Here is a 19,852-nt window from a genome sequence, read left to right on the forward strand (position 1 = left end):
ATGTGGCCCATATAAAAGTTGCCCCCGTTCTTTTTCTTCTGAAAACTCAGAAGAAATGTGCCTGTCTGTTGTTGGTAGCAGACTAACAGTAACATTTTGCTTTATTTTCACCGGGTAAACCAGTGTTTGTTATTTCTCAGCCACTTTAAAAACGAAGTTGTCTGTTTTCATCGTAGAGCAGGATAATAGTATAACTCACTTCCTACAATTAGCCTATTTTAAAGCCAACATATATAATAAATTAGCTATAAGATTGGCTCTTCTCATCTCTCTATCTCTCTTAGAGCAAGTATGATAAAGGGTTGTAAGAGGCTAAATGTTGAGGATGAGAGAGGAGAGAGATGGAAAATGGGTTGTAAGCTCATAGCCGACTTAAGCACAGGAACCAAGAAAATATGTGAGATAGACATGTGGACTATATATTTATAGTGAAGAGCTAACCAATATGAGTGAGCTAAGAGATAGGCCATAAAGATTTATACCGTTAGTAGCTGGCTGTATTATTAGCCTTGCTCTTATACATCTAATATATTTATCTTAGAGTTTGTGTTAAGTTAGCTCTTACATAAAAGACGACACCTTTAATTTTTATTTTGTTATAGCTCACTATTATCTTTGCTCTTGTGGCTCCATCTCCATCGTGGAGGTCGTGTGCTTTCTCATGTGACAACCAGTCCACCTCCATCACAAGATCCACTGCTTTATTATCGAACGGTCACTGCTTTATCCATTGCTTCATTATCAATCTACCGACACACAGTCAATCCCTAATTATAGGTTTGGCTCGTGCTTTCGGGGTTTTATCCTCAATCCAGCCATCTAATCAATCCCTACATGGGCTGGTCCGTTGCAAAGTACTACATGCACATTATTAGTGGATAATAGCAAGCTGGTCTTTGTAGCACTTCCAGCTACAATAGAGATTACTACCTGGAAGCTCCTCGTTGGTAAAACCACAAGTCCACAAGATGTGCCACTGGTTTTGCCGGTTGGCGGCCATTTGACCTGAGCCAGCATGAAGCATGCTCGAGCTCGACGAGGCGCCTACCGCGCATACTACGTGCTATCAAACCCAAACCAGTAAGATTCTTGAGACAAAAACGCGCGGACAATCTAACAACCACCACTTTGCTAATCACCTTTGTCACATGTGAAGTGCGTACGTGCTCGCTCGCGCGCTCCAGCGAATACGAATACACGCGCGCCCTTGCAAAGCACCCCACTTTCCGCCCAATCAGTTGAGAACTTGAGATGTGCCCTGTGGATCAGTGATGTGTCATGTGGAGGCCTCGTCATTTCCCCTCCCCTGCTGGCTGCTGCAGACTCCAGGCCGCAGCGCCACTGCGCCAGCGGGACGCGCGACCAGCGGCGGGCGACCGAGCCCTGCATATGCACACCGGACAGGGAGACACAAAAGCGATGGGAAAGCGCCCGTGGCAGCGAGGATTGCCGGCTCCTGTCCTGCCACGGCGCGAGCAGCGGCGCAGCGCATGCAGGTGCCCCACCACAGTGTTGCCGCCGCGCGCGCGGTCGTCAACGACCGAGAAGTTGAACAAAAGGTACGACTAGTACAGTAGGTACTCGGGTCGGGCGTGCGCGCGAACTGCGGCAGCCGATGGACCAGCGGACGCGAGACGGAGCGCGCGCGTGTGGCAAACTACCGCGCGTGGGAGCGCACGCCGGCGCGGGCGGAGGCGGTCTCGGCGCGAGGGGACACCGTACGCGAGGGGGCGCGGCGTCGCCTGGTCTCCCGAGGTCGCACGCACGCACGCACGCTGCGGCGTGGCGTGCACGGAGGTGGGTGCGGAGGCCTGTGCGTGGGAGTAGTTTGTGCACGGCACGCACACGTTCATCGGACTTGACAATGATCCGCCGGCTGAACTCATTTTTCTAACCGGCTTTCAGCTCTAACTCTACTAGTAGGTCCTCGACTTCAGCATATCAGATCGTGAGCTTCGTCTTGAATACAGCGCAAGGTTCGTGTACGGGACCATCTTTTTTCTTCTGTTGATCTGTTCATGGCCTGTTTAGTTCAGGAACCAAAAATTTTTACTTATCGTATCGAATACACGGACACATATTTGATATATTAAATATAGACTAATAACAAAACAAATTACATATTCTGCCTGAAAACTGCGAGACAAAATTATTAAGTCTAAGTAATTCGTCATTAACAAATATTTACTGTAGCACCACATTGTCAAATCATGGCGCAATTAGACTTAAAAGATTCGTCTTATAATTTACACATAATCTGTGTAATTAGTTTATTTTTTATATTTAGGACTCCATGCATGTATCTAAATATTTAATGTGATAGGGTAAAAAGTTTTTGCATGAGAAGGCCTCAGTTCATTTCCTCCTCGCTCGACATCCATAGGTTTAGAGCAGGTACAATAGCAGGCTATAAACCAGCTGCAAACATATTTTAAGAAGATAAATGAGGAGAGAGAAGGGCAGCGGGCTACAGATTTGTAGCCAGCTGTAGCACGGACTTTAAGACACAGTGTGTGCATGACAAGTGGGACCAGATATTAATAGTGTAGTATGTAACTATTGTATGAATGAGCTATTAGATTAGCTATAGATAAATTGGAGTTAATAGTTGGCTATACTACTGAACTTGCTCTTAGGTGGCGAGCAATATTGTTAGCACGCCGGCACTGACGGATGACCGTGAGCTAGCGATCGAGGTGTGGCGTGAGCGTGACACGGTGTCAACTGTCAAGTGTGCCGTCTCCCGTCTAGTATGTTCAAACATTATTCCGCATGTGTAGCCAGTTGCACGTAGAGGACATATTTGTATTGTAAACAAGAGAGTAAACACGTACTACTACTTAAAAAAGAACGCACGGTATTCGTTTCTGTAATATAAAATGCTCCATTATTTGGAATTGGTGCATACATGAACACAACAAAAACAGCTCAAACAGAAGATAAACTTATGTCCTACATTGCAAATGGCGATAAATGTATAGCGCAAAATACCTACTAACCACGTACGGAGTATGCCCAAATCAATCAGCCACCTCCAGTGCGTCGTTCTCTCGACCGGTTAAATCATGCAACCACTCGCACACCACAACACACACCTGCCGGCCCCATCACCCCGAAATGATCCAACCGAACCAACAACAACCACACCGGTGCATGCGCCGACTCACTCCACCACCTCATCTCATCAGCTGCCTCGGCAGCGCAGCATCCGCGAAACTTCCACCGCGCGCGCGCGCGGCGCACGCACCCGAGCGGTATATATGCGGCACCACGCGGTCACGCACCCGCACGGGCAAAGCGCTATCAACGACACGCGCGCGTGTGTGTTCCACTCCTCCTCTACGTAGTGTACGACTGTACGTTAGTTGCCAGCCATGGCAGCCGTGGGGAAGTCGAAGGAGGCGGACGCGGCGCGGTGCAGGAGGCACCCGAAGCACCGGCACGCGGCGGGGGTGTGCCCGTTCTGCCTGCGCGACCGCCTCTCGCGCCTCTCCGCCGAGGTCGCCAGCGCTGCCTCGCCGTCGCCGTCGTCGGCGTCGTCGTCGGGATCCTCCTCCTCGCTGTGCTCGTCGACCGGGGAGGGGAGTTACTCCGCCGCGTCGGCGACCCAGGCGCCGCCCGTCGGCCGCCGCGCGAGGCTGGGCATGCTGATGCGACAGGAGGAGCAGAGGGAGACGACCGCGACGGCGGCGACGGTGCTCGGCGCCGCAGGTCATGACAAGAAGGAGGTGCCCCCTGCGGAGGAGGAGAAGAAGACGGCGAGGAGGAGCGGCTTCTGGGCGAGGCTGCAGCAGCAGCTCCATCACGGGAGCTGGCACCGGAAGGCCGACGGGTGCTCACTGGCGCACTCCAAGGCGGTCAGCGAGAAGGCCGCCGCCGCCGCCGCCGCGCCGGCCAAGCGGCCACCGGCGTTGTTCTGATGCGCGCGTGCCCGCGCGCACGACGAGAGGAAGCGAGCACCATGCAGTACGTGCAGGCGTGAGCCAGCCAGCGCGGCGTGATCGATGTTTGGTTGGTAGTGGTAGCCTCTCGTCGCGTCGCGTGCGCTGTTCATCCGGGGGGCTCACGTTGATCACCTGGCATGTTTCGTTATCTTTCGGTGCGCTTTTTGGGTCGTGGCTTGTGGTGGGTGCGGGGGGTGCCGAAAGGACGGCCTAATGGCAAACGTCCCGTTTTGTATAGATCTAAGATCTGAGGGAAGAAATGGCACTCGGCTCGAATCGGCTGCGTGATTTCCGTGTCATGACTCATGATCAAATCATCAAGCTCGTGATGTTCTTTGGCCTTTTGTCATGCTTGCGAATTACTACTAGCTGTAGAACCGAGTTTGTTACTTTCTGCAGGTTACTCGGTTGGTAAAGCAAATTGCAATATATCAGTTCTGCAAATTGGCAGAATTCCTTCCGCAGCAGCTAGGCAAACATCTTGGCCTCCTCTTGGGAACCTTTGGAGTTGTCCATTCCCATGAAGCTCTCAGATGTTTCAACAAGAACACTGAACAAAAGTATGCGAATAACTCATAAGGTGAAATTCGCCGTACATAATATGAACGGAGTAGCCCCAGTATCTATTTCTCGAATCTGGTAGCTCTTTTTTATACTTCGCGGCGAGAACCTATGACCTTGCACGCACAGGACCGCTCAGCGCTCATCACGTCAGACCTCCATGATTACAGCTTCCCAAAATCACCTACAGCGCTTAAGCCTATAGGAGTACTTTGTATGCTATACTATATCCTCCTCTCTTTTCTTAGAAAGGGAGGACGCCTGCTAATTTTGTATACATTCTATTAGGGCCTACATTCTATGCCATTTTTTGAAGAACTGCTGTACATTCTGCATCTTCATTCTGTACTCCTTTACTAACGTTCTATTAGGATCTTTGAATCTTTGGATTCATGTCACTAAATGCCGTCATCATCGTCGAGGTAATCCACACTTGCATTGCTTGAATGCCGTTTAAGTCCCTCGAAGATCTCATCAAGCGACCCTGAACTAGACGATTGTGTTGATGACAGGCTCAAAGGAAGAAACTTCTTGGAACTCATGTTTGCTTTGAAGTTCTGAAATCCCGTCTTCATTAAGGTCCATCTCGATGCGATTCCAGCTGATGAATCTGGTTCTTTACTGACAGAAGAGGGTGTCTCTGAGTTTCCTGTTTCAGGCACAACAGAGGTCGATTGGGTTTCTGTCTGGGCTTGCTTAACTGCTTGATGGCTGCTGTTTTGTTCTCTTATAGAAGAATATTTAAGAGCAACGTTACTAGCATATTTCGACTGGAGTCTTCCTTCCTTTTTGGATGGAAGTGTTGTTGCTTTCATCCCTGCAGTTTCTTCATCCTGTGGAGAACATATGGAACAATGAAATAGAGTGAGACCATTTCTTTACTGAAATACAGTCATAGCAGACTGCAGACGCTAGAGAAACATGAACAACAAGAGAAACAAAACTATAACAGAAAGGCCTTATCACGCAGGCAAATCCATTCACACCTGTTGCACATTTCCAGATTCAACGTCTTTGTATATACCAGTGAAATTTCTTGCTAATGGAGCAACCAGCTCACCGACTTTATGTCCTTGTTCAATCCAACATCTCTCTGCAGGGAAAAAAAAACTGAAATATGTCACTACAAGCTAATAACATTTTTTTTTTAAAAAAACAAGACTAAGAAAACACATAATTTAAGCATTGATTTTTCTGAAGACTTGTAGTCCTTATGCCGCTGCAGGGAACTTTAGTATTTTGACTAGGTGATACACCAGCAGTTGAGTACTGATTATTCACGAGAATGTATAAATGTTAAGTAAATTTGGAAACACCTGATAAGTTAGAAACAGGATCACATTTATGTTGTTATCAGTTTAGTGGATCCTCTGGTTACTCATAGAAGAAAACAAAATTGAAAATCCCATCAGAGCAAGCAGGAAGATAGTGTATGGAGTAGAAAGAAAAATATGTCGGTGTTACATCATGTTACCTTTCTGCAGAATAAGCACTCCAGATGGATCGAACCCATCTGTATGATCTTCTTCTTGTTCAGTCCAGAATCTGAACCTTTTCCAGCTTCCAAAAAATTCAAGCACATACCCAAAGAAATTACCAGCGACCAATAGTGTATAAACAACCATAATGAGTGGATATATTCTGTTGAAGCTTCTTCCAAAGAAGGGAACGACATCATCAATGTTCCCCATCCTCTGTATAAAAGAAGAGCAGACAAATTATCCATCAGTTAGATGTGAATTATTTATCCATAAAACAGTAATCTTAAAAACCAAAGGGCAGAACATTTCCATTTCAAATATGATTAGCACTCAGCACCTTGATAGAAGAAAGAGTAAAAACTCAATTCATTCTGCATATATTCTCGAGAGTTCGTGTACAGTATCCATGATTTCTTTTGTTTATTCCGCCAAATTGAGAAAACAATGGTTCAAAAGGAGGATGAATTGAATCTACATATTTGGATATTACATAAAAACGAAGTTAAAATAATACGGAAAGGCATATAGATTATTACCTTCTCAAATGTAGTTTTAGAATTACCACCAAGGTGAATGAGATTCAGGAAGTTGTAAGAAATAGGAGCTGCATATCTTGCAACCATTCTGCAAAAAGGACATTCGATGTAAAGGTTACTCAAGGTGCAAAATTACTTTTATGATTGATGTACTTATAATGCCAAATGGTGGGGACTTGGAAAACTTACGAACAAATCATAAGCAAGCTAACTGAACTAGTTTGCCTCGGTGTCAGTGAATATACCACCATCATCCCTATCCTGAAGAGCGAATAGTATGTGCAAATACACATGTACATCAAAGGAATAAATGCAACAACCTGTTAAGTGGTAATTCTAATTAGGAAAAGTTGGAAAGGATGTAAGCTGAAGATAGCATCTGATCTTTAAAAACAGTTCTGTTTTAAAGAAAGCTTAATAGATTGTTTTCAAGTTTCAACAAGCCTCCAGGAAAGTTTGTCCACATATTAAAGTAGAATTAGTCATGTAAATGGGCAAGTAGAAGGCAGATCCACAGCATTAAATATTCCACGCAAAGAGGTTATGTTTATACAAAAGAATATTCACATATGGAACTGAAGTCACTGTGCAATATCTTCCTTCTAGTTAACACCTTGCACCACTACTACAGAATGGACTATTCAATTGCATTGGTACATACAAAATAATACGAAGTAATAAGAAATTAGTGGTCATATAAAAAACAATTCAATTGCATAGGCATTTGGCTTCAAGGTGGAGGGCACATTTTTTTTTTATTTTCTTCAAAGACAACAAATCAAAGCAATGAACTTAAACTACCCAACTACTTACCTGGACTAGAACTTCTTGCTTTCCTACAACATTTGTAAGAACAGAGAAAAGCGATAAATCAACATCACTGGGCAGTAAAGTGGCCTCAGCCAATAGTATGGCAGCTGAGATGCAACCGAGGATTACAGCAAGAACCTTCAGGAGTTGCTTTCTCAGTATACAACGCCAAATGAACTCTGAAAATGCGAACACGTCCGTGAGTCAGTTTCGTGAATTAACGACTGGCCAAAGAGTAACTCAAAACTATTTATGTGTCAATACAACTAACTAAAGGGATGTACATCAAAATGCAACTTTACTCTTTAGTACCAAAATTTGATAAGATCCATTGCCATGGGGGCCCACAATAATCCACATGTGTATTTTCCCACTTTAAGCTAATGATATCCAAAGCAAATATGGATCCATATGCATCAGCACATGATGGACATATGTAGGTTTAAGAGCATGGTCAATCACATAGTAGCCTCTGGTGAGACCTTTTCATTTGGTACAATAGAGATATGAGCAGACATTTCCAGTCTAGATTGGAGGAAAATACCTATGAAGTCAAGGAAGGATCCCAGTGTGCAAGATCTACTTTCCCTTAAACCTGATACATATTTCCTGTAAAAAACAAACATAAATTCAACACTGGTTGAAAATGGTCTCTTCAGAATTCTTCATAACTTAACCAGTTTGTAACATGCTGATAAAGCTGGTTGGGTAAAATTTTCATATATGTAATATTGCTGTAGACAAGCAGAGTAACCTGAAATGCCAAGAAGTACATATGTAATCTAATATCCCCTCAAAAAGAATCTAGTCAAATATTCTTGTTAGGATTATTCAAGGAAGTAGAGCCCATTGATAAATGGGTATATAGCAGGTATTTTGAGAATGTAAAAATTATCCACATTTATGCTGTTAACTGCTTTCATCCATCCAAATGTATCTAAGGTCACTCATGAAATTTGTATCAACACATTAATTGTCATTATAAAATGGAGAACAACTTTGTTATCATGAAGTTATCATTTTGCATAAAAAAATAAATTCATGAACTGAGACAACAAATTCCTTGTAAAACATCAAAGTCAATTGCTCACCATTCATTTGCATCACGTTGCTCGTAGTTTTTAATGGTGTCTTCTAGTTCAAGGGCCTCCATAACGTAACTTGTATATTTGCTGTAAAAGCACAACACACAGTTAAACAGTAAATAGAAACAGTTAAATGAACAGCCATTTTTGTTTCAAACCACAGTTCAACATGTCCAGTACTATCAACTTGTAATAGTTTAGACTATAATACCTTTTACACCTATAATACTCCTCATTGGCTCTCCTAAGTTGACGTCGAAGTGAGGCCATTGTATTTTCATCAGTATCATAGTCCATATCATCTTCTCCTAATTTTCCACCAGAAGGCTTGAACAGTGGATCATCTCTCAGCTGATTGGATAGATGTAAGATTGTCAGTTGTCATATATAACCACAGTATTTGAATGTCAGCTTCAAGTTGTACCTGAGCATCCATACCATTTGAGCAAGCATATCATCAATGATATCCATAAAAGGCCTTAGAGGCTCACGCTTGGTCATTTGTTTCGAGGTGGCTTGAACAACCTTTAATAAGGAAAGGAACAAGCCTTTAGCACAATGATATGATCCTGAAATGATATTTTGACAATGCGGAAAAGTACATACAGCTATTGCGTGGCAATATTCTTGGTGAGCATTATCAAATTTGCCAGCCATATTTGCGATTCTGTGATAGAGGAATTTTTGGCGACGGGTCCAATCAGCAGTTTTCCATATATTCTTTGGAATTTCGCTCAGACCAAAACCAAGAAGAAAGGCACCCGTCACTAATCCAAAGGTATTTGAACACGCCATAGCAAACCCCATGATACCACCAGCCCTGCATAGCATTATGTCATTTATATGAATAAAGCAAAAATTGAAATGACTTTATGATCCCATTCTATACGATTCCTAAAGGTACAGAACATAGTAAAAAATATGGAGAAGGATTAAAGGAAACATTTGAAATGGTTAAGTTATCGTGAAGTGGGTATTTCTTCCAGTGGAGTGCACCTAAGCAGATTAAAACAAGAACTGTATTTGAGCATGAACTCAATTCACTTTTAGATGGATCATGTAATATGCAACCTCAGTAGACATTTGAAACATACCAATCATGACGCATGGTTATAATCAGAATTACTCCAACGAGACCAATGGACCCTATGATTTTATAATAGACCAAGTTCTTGTGGATACTAGTCTTCAGCCTTTCTTTAACTGTGAAGTCCCCAGCATCTTCATAGCCCTGGAGTGTAGGTACAATAGACCTGCTCAGAGACATGAACAAAATCTAAAATGGCAATTATGTAAAATTGTGGGCTACACAGACAACTTAAGAGCGTCGCAATGAGACTCCCAGTAGTAAAAGAAACTGCAACTAGACCAGTCAACCATACGTACTTTTGACAGGAATTACATAACTTATGATATCTTACGAATAAAACAGCGACATCAACCAAAAAGAAAAGGAACTTCTCATGTTGTCAACATCATACAATTTTAGAAAGTCACAATAAAATATGTGGCCATGTTAAAATAAGGATCAAATTATTTAATATTTGAAAAAATGTTCGGTCAAGTAATTGAATCATTTAATCTGATAAGCTGTGTGCGATCAAGAAGATAAGCATCTGCAGCATGGACCAAATGCTCAATGAAAATCAAGGCAGCAGTTGCAGAGTTCAGACTACATCCATGTTGTGAAAAGGACATTACATTTTACGAGTTTTCAGCTCACCAATACGCCAATACTTGACCAGGCAGAGAACAAGAACAGAACTGTACTAGATACTGCCATTGAAAGTTCACAAAAAGTGTAGCTATGGTGTTGGGAATGAAACACAAATAATCATGATTGAAGACATACCATGATAGGAAAAATGTGCTCCAATACGTCCAGCTCCAAAAGAATCCAACGTCACCCTCCTGACTGCCAGTAATTGTCTGCATCTCATATAACGGGATACCAGGTCATAACAGAAGAATAAGAACGACTGACCATGCATGGGGTACAAATGTAATGTAACACCAGCACGACTTGTCTGCCTTCACATTTACAGTTCTACCAAACATCTGTCACTGCAAAGACCAAATCTTACTTCATTTTTCTTCAAAACACGATGATTTGCATAACTTCTTAACATTCAGGAAAACAGGAACGAGCAAAAACTCTTCTACCCAAAAGGCAAGCCATGGGGGTATTTACATCATGAAAAGTATCCAGTACAGTTATTTATTCCTTTGATCCTTTATTTCACTCGTGATTGACTTGGCATCGACATTACGGACACACCGATAAACAACCATTCTACCAATTCCCCCTTCTCACGTCTTGCAACACACACAGTAATCTCACCCACGAGCAAAGGATTCACAGATACGGCCAATCGAATTCAAAATATTCAAAATACTCAATCTCTATTATGAAAATACGGTTCAATTAGTCTCAGACTCCATGTTACCTCCCGAACTCCCGGTTAAACCCCAATATGCACACGAACAAAATTCCCGAACAAACTCCCAAACGGTTACCAATTCCACAGCGAGGCAGCAGGACAGGAGGCAGCACCGCAGCAAAAGCTAAGCTCGAGACAGTAATCGGTTGGGGAATGGGGAATGGCGCGGCGGGACCGTACCGTGGAGATGTCGGCGGGGACGAGGACGATGAAGGAGAGGGAGCAGAGCCAGGCGTAGCCGACGGTGGCGAGGACGTGGAGCGGCACGGCGGGGCCCGCGAAGTAGCGCAGCGTCGCCACCACCATCCCCACCGTCAGCGGCAGCGACAGCAGGTAGAACGCCCACATCTCGCCCGCTATCTCCCTCGCCGCCGTTTCTGCCGCCGCCGCCGCCGCTCGTGTCGCGTCGCGCCGCGCCGTCGATGGGAGAGAACGCGGCCTTGGCGGGGCGGGGAGGAGAGGCGAAGGGGTTAAAAAGCGGGGCGGGGAGAAGGGGGGGCGAGTCAGGTGGGACCCACACTGATTCCGCGGGCTGCTTACGTGGCTGATGGTGGGGCCCAGTGATAGAAGCTCGTTTCTTTTGCCGTTGACGTGAACGTATTCAATCTCTTTTCTACTCCATCCGTCCTATAATACGAATTTTAAGTTGTTGTTTATATTGTTAGACCACTCGTTTTATTTAAAAAATTTTAAAATTATTCTTTTTTTTATTTTTTTTATTATTCAAATTACTTTAAGGATAACTTTTCGTTTTTTATATTTGCATAAATTTTTTGAATAAGACGAGTGGTGAAAGAGTGTAAGCAAAAACTCACAATCCCTTATATTATGGGATGGAGGAATTACACCCATATTAGTACCATCACACTTGTATATTGCTCATAAATATTTCAGCACACACTCAAGAAAAATAGAAAATCTGTGGAATAGTAAATCATATGTTGTGAACATGACTATACGTAGTAAGATTTAAATCTCAACATGTAGAGTCTTCGAATTCGCTGAATATGATACACCGTAGAATTAAAGGGACGTGTTTATTGATACGTGAATATGTAGATGATGAAGTCTCGTATATCAGTAATCTCATTACAATGCAGAGTAACGCCAGAGGATGAGAATATGGGGCACATCATCCTCTTACATGAAAACCCCATGGGTGATGGGTTCCGTATGACAATACTGGAAAATAGATTACGATTAAAAGATTTCAAATTAAATTCTGAATCAATTTTCAAAATGTAAATTTTGGCTATGTCGAATAAGCTAACCAGCACATGATGAGAGGGATAATATGGAGTTATATACAGTCTAACTCAAATGTACTTACGTTAGATGCGTTTGATCCTCTGATCGATGTTTACCCCGTTGACCGACTGTTGCATGCGCACAGAGATGGGAATTGGACTTGACCGCTTCCAATCTCCAACCGTTCCACTGCTGATCACTTGGATTAGTTCGATAGTTATTTTTAAGATGATCACTTGGACAGTTCGTGTCATCGCGTGTGCGCGTGAATGCTTGATGCCTTGATATACGTTAGCCGCCGTTGGGGCCAGGGTACAAATAAATAAAATGTTTTAGCTGAGCGTTATAAGTCATTGTTTCGCATGGACTAATGGTCCTTTTCGTTAATGTGAGTAGAGATGAACTTTTCGGTTAATGCAGGACTGCGTCAAAAACGCATATGGTCTGAACCGGGTGCATGCACGCGCGCGCGCGTTTTTTTCCAGGCGACTTGGTTGCAAATTGCACCTAATCCGTAAGGAGGAAAAAAATTAAAGAAAGGAACTTGACTGTTTCTTCTTCAGCTGAGAAACGAGACGACTTTGCTCGTCAACTCATGGTTACATCTTGCATGTTGGCGTGTTGCTTATTCCCCTTTTTTGTCCCTTTATTTTTGATGCAACTCAGGGTTACATCTCGCATGTTGCTTGCTCGCGCGATGCACATGGTACGAATTGACACCATCAACTTCTGAATTCTGATCAGATCTCTCCGTTCATGGGCTGAAACGACGGAATGCGATTACTAGTCATTCAGCGCTCTAGAGGCCCAACAGCCTAATGGACTTAGTGTAGGTCCATAGAAAACGATCCATCGTAACTCGCGCTGAAAGGAATAAGTTCATCTGAGGTCCCTTAACTTTACACCGAATCCGATTTTCGTCTTTGAACCACAAAACCAGATACAACAGGTCCCTGAACTATGAAAACCGGTGCAAACGAGATCCCTCGGCGGTTTGGAAGGCGGTTTTGGCTGACGTGGCGCCAACATGGCTGGTTTGACTTGGTCTCGTCCAACATGGCATTTGACGTGGCGCTTACGTGGCAATTCGATTCCGGAAAAATAATAAAAATGTGGCCCCACATGTCAGCTACACATAAAAAATAATTAAAAATGGTGGGGCCCACGTGGGCCCCACCTGTCAGCCTCGCCTCCCTTCTTCCCTCTCTCTTCTTCTCTCTCCCTCTCTTCTTTCCTCTCCCCTCTCTTCGTCTTCTCTACCGCAGGAGAGCGAGGCGGGCAGCGGGCGGCGCCCTCAGCGAGGCAGCGACCTCGCGCGCCACCGCCACACTCCACCTCCGAGCCGCCGCCTTCCTCTGTCGGGTCCCGGAACTAACAACTTGGATCCGACATAAATTAATGTATCAATCCATGGATCAGTAGATATCGATGCATACAATATAACCGGTTCTTTATTGCATACGTTAAAGTTTTACAATACTAAGGGTTTTACAATAATAGATACTCATCTAATTGATCAACTAGAATTAATACATAACGGAAGTTTTTATACATTCTGACTAGGAAGGTATAACCTTTAGGGATTCTCTAAATTATCCGGGTCATCATAGTAATAGTCATAAAGGTCCTCCTCTTAACCCAGATCTGAAAAAGGGGTTATGAGAGCAAGAATGAGTATTCACAATACTCAGCAAGTTATCATGAAAATATGTTATGCATTGGCATATAGTAGGGTTCTTTGCAAAAAGCAGAAATAAACAATCTGGAAGAGTTATAGCAAGAATTTTATAAACATATAGACTTTAGATTTCTAATTAGGGTACCATATGAGTCCCGGTACTCAACTCCATGAGTACGGCTATTCGAATAGTTTCCAGGATATTCTACTGCAGCAAATGTACACTTTACCTGCAGTCCACGACTTGCTGATAATCATCGGCTTTAGTCATGGCCCAATATTAAGTCATTAACAATTATGGCACCTGTTCCATGAACTTATATCCTCATATGCCCTGAACGTATTATTAACAGCAGCAAGAGGAGTTCTAGCGTTCCCAAGGTATTTAAGGGGAACTGATCATATGACACCACGTTATCTCGATCAGAGTTTAGAAATATACCATATAGTTTATACTCGAGTATCACAAACCATTTACCTGTACATGGTAATGGTTAAAGTTGCCCTTCGCGGCTATAATTGCCTCCTGCGCGATGACTTAAAAATAAGAACCACTATACAGAGTTGCCATATTGCTAATTAACATAATAACTAGGTCTGTCCCCATTCTAGAAACTGCGGTCGTACTCGTTCGTTCGACATAAGTACCTGGTAAAAACTATATCGATCGAGACAGTACTAGCCACCCGGAAATCAACCAAATCTTACGTACTGCCCCAATCTAAGTATAAGGTATTTTAACCAGATTGTAAGCAAAGTAAGCAACACTAAATTATCTGGTTTTCTATGGTTGATTTATGCATATAAAATAGAATATTGAATAGAAGGCTATAAATAAATAATTTGTAAAATATAGGCTTAAATGATCAAAAGGTATATGGTAACTTGCCTTGCTCGATGTCCTGAGATTGATTTATATTATCTAATGTGTCAGAAGAATCCTCAAGACCTAGGATTAAGCATATAAAATTCAAATTCAAAAGGAATTCAAATAAAATCCAAAAATAAGAAAAATAGAGGAAATAAAATAAAATAGAAAAATAACAAAAAGGGGCTCAAAAGATAGAAAATGATTTTAGAAGAATATCGGTCCAAGTTTCATTGGAATTGGATTTATATTTTAAAAGATATGGGCTTCTAAAGTTTGAAAATCAATTAAATGTGAAATGTTACTGTGTGCGGGTCCCACCTGTCAGTCTCTCTCTCTCTTCTCTTCTTCAACCTCCGGCCGATCCCCAAATGCAGCCGGCGGTGCTAGGGTTTGGGATTGTAGCAATGCTAGAGGGGGAAAGGGGTTGCGGCCGAGGAGGGGAGGGAGCTAGGGTTCTCCGGCGACGGTGAGCGGCGGCGGAGGGGTTAATTTGGTATGTGGACGGCCTAGCGGCTAGGGCGGCGGTGACATAGTTAGGCCGTGAAGGCGATTGGGATGATGTGAGTTAGACATGGCTAGGGGAGGGGTTCTAGAGCATCTACGGAGTGCCTAGATGGATTCCGACAGCTTGCCGACCTTTGGCAAGGCGCGGAGAATACTTGCCAACGAGCGCCTCCATTGGCAGCGGTCATGCTCACGTTGGCAGCCCAGAGGGTGGCATGCTAGTGCAAACCGATTGCAAAAATGGACTCTAGGTAGTATGTAGATGGTTGAAACGGAAGAACTCACCGAGATCAGTTGAAACGACGGATTGCGGCCGGAAAAACTTCGTGGCGGCGAAGAACAGAGCAACGCGGGGGCGGCGGTGCTCGGCTTGGTGAAGCAGAGCTTCGGGGTTGTGGGGCTATGGTTGTTGATGATCGATGATGGACAAGGAAGGGATTGAGGTCCTATTTATAGGGCTAGAAGGAGTAGATGAGCTCGGGCACCGTCATCGCCATGGATGAGCTCGAACTTTAGATATGGCTGGGGCGGCAAGGGCTACGAGAGGGCGGCCAAGATCAATTTGAGTGGCGGGAGGCCACGCTTGAATACTTACCGGCGAAGGATTGGCTTGACTATGAGTAGAAACGGCTGGCGACGTGTTGGCGCCAATCCGGGCGCGACGCGCGGCGGCGGCGAGGGTGAAAACGGCCGGCTTGGGGTGAATGGTTTGAATTGTGAGAGGGGAAACCACCGTCTAACTTTAATCCAACCGTGCGGCAAGAATTGGCGCGATTCACCTCGGGTAGAATCAAAATCAGACTCGGCGGCGGCTTTGGATGGGAGCGCACAGCGTCGAGCGGCGATTTCTTGCAGTGGTCGTCATCCCGGCTTTGTCGTCATCAAGATTGGTGCGGCGATGGCGGTCTGAGGGCGTCGCACGGCTAGCGGCGCGCCAAGGCGATCGGGCACGCGCAAGCGGCCCCGAGGCCGACGCGCGGCGACACGGCGCACGGCTAAGTCGGATGACTGGGCGGCGCGCGTGAAGGGGAGGAAGAAGCAAAGAAATCCACGGTTTTTGAGTGGGGTGTGGTCCCCTAGGATCAATTCTAAACTTTGTAAAAGATTGGGTAGATTGGGCTGCTCTAGCTGGGCTGGTCATTTCATCAAGCACCTTGTGTGCAATGAACAGTGTTTTCAGGAATTTTTGAATATTTCCCTAGAAAAGATTTAAATTTAAACTATGAATTTGGAAGGGTTTCACTAGGGTTTGAAGTAAAGCAAATCCTCACTAATATTATGGTAAACTAAGGAAATAATTTATAGTTTGAAATTTGAGAGAATTTGCTCAAATTCACTAAGGTTTGGAATAAAGGGAATAATTAGGGTAAATTAGTAAGGTTCTAAAGAAGTAACACTTGAACCAATTAAGGATCAAATAGATTTTTTTTAAACACACTAATTTAATCAAAAGCCAGCATGATGCAGTCAAATTTTAGTTTAAAATTTGAGGATGTTACATCCTCTCCCCTCCTCCCCCGCCCTCGCCTTCGCCGGTCTCGGGGTATGAGCGACTCATTCCGCCGCTCCGACCTCCTACCACTAGCGCCCCGCTCCCACCCCCACCGTAATCTCGCGTGATTCTCGGAGGAGGAGATGGGCGAGTACTGCGGCACTACTCCGGAGGAGGACCCTGCCATGGCCCTCGTCACGCCGCTCCCCGCCACCACCACCATCACCATGGCGGCGGCCAACAAGCAACCCCACTTCACTACTACGGCTGCTTCGACCGCTACTCCACCAAGCAGGTCTTCGACAACCTCCACGGCAACATCTCGCTCGACCCGGTTCGTTCCTTCGTTACTCCACCCCCTCCTACCCCTACCATCCTATTCTGCGGGATTCATTCCTCATCCTCCGTCTCGCTCTATCTCGTCAAGCTGGGTGTCGAAACAAGATTTCGGCAATAATAAAAGGGGGTGGCTATCAAGCTAGGAAAGTGGATGGGTTTGGAGACAAAGAATTTTATACAGGTTCAGGCCTTCTTATTCAAGAAGTAATACCCTACTCCTGTCCGGGGATGATTCCGCCGAGTGTATTATTGATTGTATAAACTGGGAAAAAGAATCGCGCCCCGAGAGGCACATAGACCCTCCTTATATAGGGGAAGGAGTCCGCTTTACAAAATACAATCCATATCCTAATAGAATATAGGATTATAGATAAAATACAATCGTAACCGACTAGGATCCCGGGTATTTCCTTGACATACAAGTTATAAACTAACCCGAGTCCTCATAAAGATATTCTATCTATATTTGGTACCGTATATCCGACTAAATTATAACTGTCATGTAGATATGGGGTATCCATAATCTCCACAGTAGCCCCCGAGACCTTCGCAGTTGACAAAATAGACTTCTCGAAACAAAAAACAGTAATCCGAGTGCTTCAATTCAACTTGCTCCAGCTTGCCGAGTGCTAAGACCAAAGACTGCGAAGGGCGAAAATAAAACATGGTGCATCGAGTAGATGCACCTAATTAGGTGTAGCCCCCGACTATGTGATTAGTTGAAAAACTAAACATGTAGTCAAGAACCGAGTGGTTTTATAGCGAAGCATGCATGGTACTCAGTAAAATACCCAGCCGATTGCTTCTCAACTTGAACATATCAAGGATAAAAGATATGAAAGGGCCGAGTGATAAACACTCAAAAGGTCCAAAAATAGACATATTTGATAGGAATCCGAGTAAGAAACTCTTAAAACGATCCTCCAAACATGATAAAAATCATGGTAATCAACGAGTCTAATAGCCTAAGCTATGACTCTCACCATAACCAAAATAAGCATATAACATGCTAAGAGAATGACTATTAATAAACCAGTCATCTCAAATCAACCCAAACAGCTTTTGCAGCCTAATAAAGCTTACAAAAATAGTATAACACCTTTCTGTCGGGTACCTTTTGTTTGCATCGTGTTAATTCCAAAGAATTATCAAACCGCATTAAAAAGGATTTTAACAGCATTGGACCACATCATTGTGAGCACAAATTGCCAAAGCAAAGAGTGCCTAAGTCCCTAAGGACCATAACGGGCCACGCCGGAAATAAAATTGGGCTGAAGTACTGTACAGGCCCAGGCCTGTTAGCACTCCCGATACCCTAATAGCACCGAAGTGAAATAAAACGTCTCTTCTTCTTCCCCGCCGGGACTCTCGCCATTTTCCCCATTTCCTGCTACAGTACAAAACTGCGCCGGCCAAACTAGGGTTCATCAATCCGCTCCAATCCATCCTTAAAAACTTCACGAAATTTCTCCCCGCGTCCACCGCTCCGATTCCCCATCCCTTTCCAGCCATATCTCGGACCAAATTAAACCACCCAGTTCACATTCATGGCGGAAGAAAGAGAAAGCTTCGAGAGTCAGTGGGCGCCCTCCGATGTGACGGAAGATAATCTGAAGGAGATGGTGGCGCACGGCGTTCTTCCGGCGAAAGAGATCATCGGGTGGCGACCAGCATTCGGTGAGGCGTTCCCGACCCCCGACACACACGAGATTGTCGTATTCTCTCACTTCTTCTATGGCGGATTTTCTCTTCCAACCTCAAGATTCTTCCGGGGAATTCTGAACTTCTATGGAATTAGCTTGCATCATCTGAATCCAAACTCCATAGTTCATATCGCCAATTTTGTTCATGCCTGCGATGCTTTTCTGGGCATTAGGCCTCATTTCGCCTTGTTCCGCCGCATCTTCTTCCTCAAACCCCAGCCAAACAAGAGCAAACCATGCGTTGTTGGGGGTGCTGGTTTCCAACTCAGGGGAACACTAAGCCAAAAATACTTCTCCATGCCCTTCAAGACTTCAAACAAAGGCTGGTACGCCAACTGATTCTATGTTCAAAATCCCAAACCAACCCTTCCCGAGTACTCTTGTCTCCCTCCGGTCTACCAATATACATGGAACTCATTGCCTACAGGAGATGAGGCAGCCCAGGCTGTAGAACTAATGGAGCGCATGATAAAGCTGAAAGAACAAGGTTTGCAAGGAGAACAGATCACTCGGCACTTCATAAAAATCCGGTTAGCTCCAATCAAAGAGAGATCCCGCACAGCTTTTGAGTTTGACGGCAAACATGATCCAAATCGTGAAGATCCAGACTCTCTTAACTTTAAGGTTATGAAGGAAAGGATGTACAAGATCTTCTCGAATGCTATCGTTGTCAGCTATTCGCACTTGCTGCCAGTCGTGCCATTCAATGCTTTCAATCCTCCTCCACCGGTATGTAATCAAACATTTCAACTTTTCACAAAATATAGTCTTGTCTTTTTGTTGAATCAATTAACAATGAAGGATATCACGCCCAGGAATTTGCTTTAATGAAATCGGACCCCCCAGTCGTTCAACGCCGATCACCCCACCGCCAAACCGGTCAAGGGAGCGGGGGTCCCAAGATCCATTCTGAAGCCCGGCCAGATACCTCCAATCCAGCCGGCCAGCCAGATCCACGCAAAAGGAAGTTAGTGTCAAGTGACAACGAAAGCGACACTGCTAGAAAGCCTGGAGACCGAGAGGCAACCAAGAAACTGCCGAAGCAGGCTACTCCAAGGAAGAAAACATCCAGTCGTCCTGTGCCAAAGATCAGGAAATCTTCCAGGTACAAATCATATAACAACCTCCCTTGCATTGATATGCACCCAGTGAAGAAATA

At 44.4% G+C, this 19,852-nt stretch overlaps 2 protein-coding genes across 4 annotated transcripts; one reads left to right on the top strand and one right to left on the bottom strand.

The window, feature by feature from the left end:
• The first annotated feature begins 3,306 nt into the window (after positions 1 to 3,306).
• Positions 3,307 to 4,433, top strand: LOC127775536 (uncharacterized). The gene has a single exon (XM_052301788.1). The coding sequence runs from the start codon at positions 3,375 to 3,377 to the stop codon at positions 3,918 to 3,920; it is 546 nt and encodes a 181-aa protein (XP_052157748.1). The 5' UTR covers positions 3,307 to 3,374; the 3' UTR covers positions 3,921 to 4,433.
• An 87-nt stretch (positions 4,434 to 4,520) lies between these two features.
• Positions 4,521 to 11,281, bottom strand: LOC127775535 (uncharacterized). Of its 3 annotated transcripts, none has more exons than XM_052301784.1 (14): positions 11,039 to 11,281; positions 10,270 to 10,346; positions 9,512 to 9,670; positions 9,024 to 9,237; positions 8,856 to 8,942; positions 8,629 to 8,768; positions 8,424 to 8,504; positions 7,877 to 7,941; positions 7,336 to 7,511; positions 6,712 to 6,842; positions 6,523 to 6,610; positions 5,980 to 6,199; positions 5,492 to 5,598; positions 4,521 to 5,338 (listed from the first exon to the last, which is right to left on the bottom strand). In XM_052301784.1, the coding sequence occupies exons 1-14, from the start codon at positions 11,204 to 11,206 to the stop codon at positions 4,904 to 4,906; spliced, it is 2,148 nt and encodes a 715-aa protein (XP_052157744.1). In that variant the 5' UTR covers positions 11,207 to 11,281; the 3' UTR covers positions 4,521 to 4,903. The 3 variants fall into 3 exon arrangements, with proteins under 3 accessions (XP_052157744.1, XP_052157745.1, XP_052157746.1); XM_052301785.1 differs by having other exon boundaries at positions 10,270 to 10,481; positions 11,039 to 11,154; XM_052301786.1 differs by having other exon boundaries at positions 9,512 to 9,648; positions 11,039 to 11,073.
• Positions 11,282 to 19,852: the final 8,571 nt, after the last annotated feature.

The sequence above is a fragment of the Oryza glaberrima genome, chromosome 6 (assembly GCF_000147395.1).
Source record: "Oryza glaberrima chromosome 6, OglaRS2, whole genome shotgun sequence".
In the NCBI taxonomy this organism is placed as follows: Eukaryota; Viridiplantae; Streptophyta; class Magnoliopsida; order Poales; family Poaceae; genus Oryza; species Oryza glaberrima.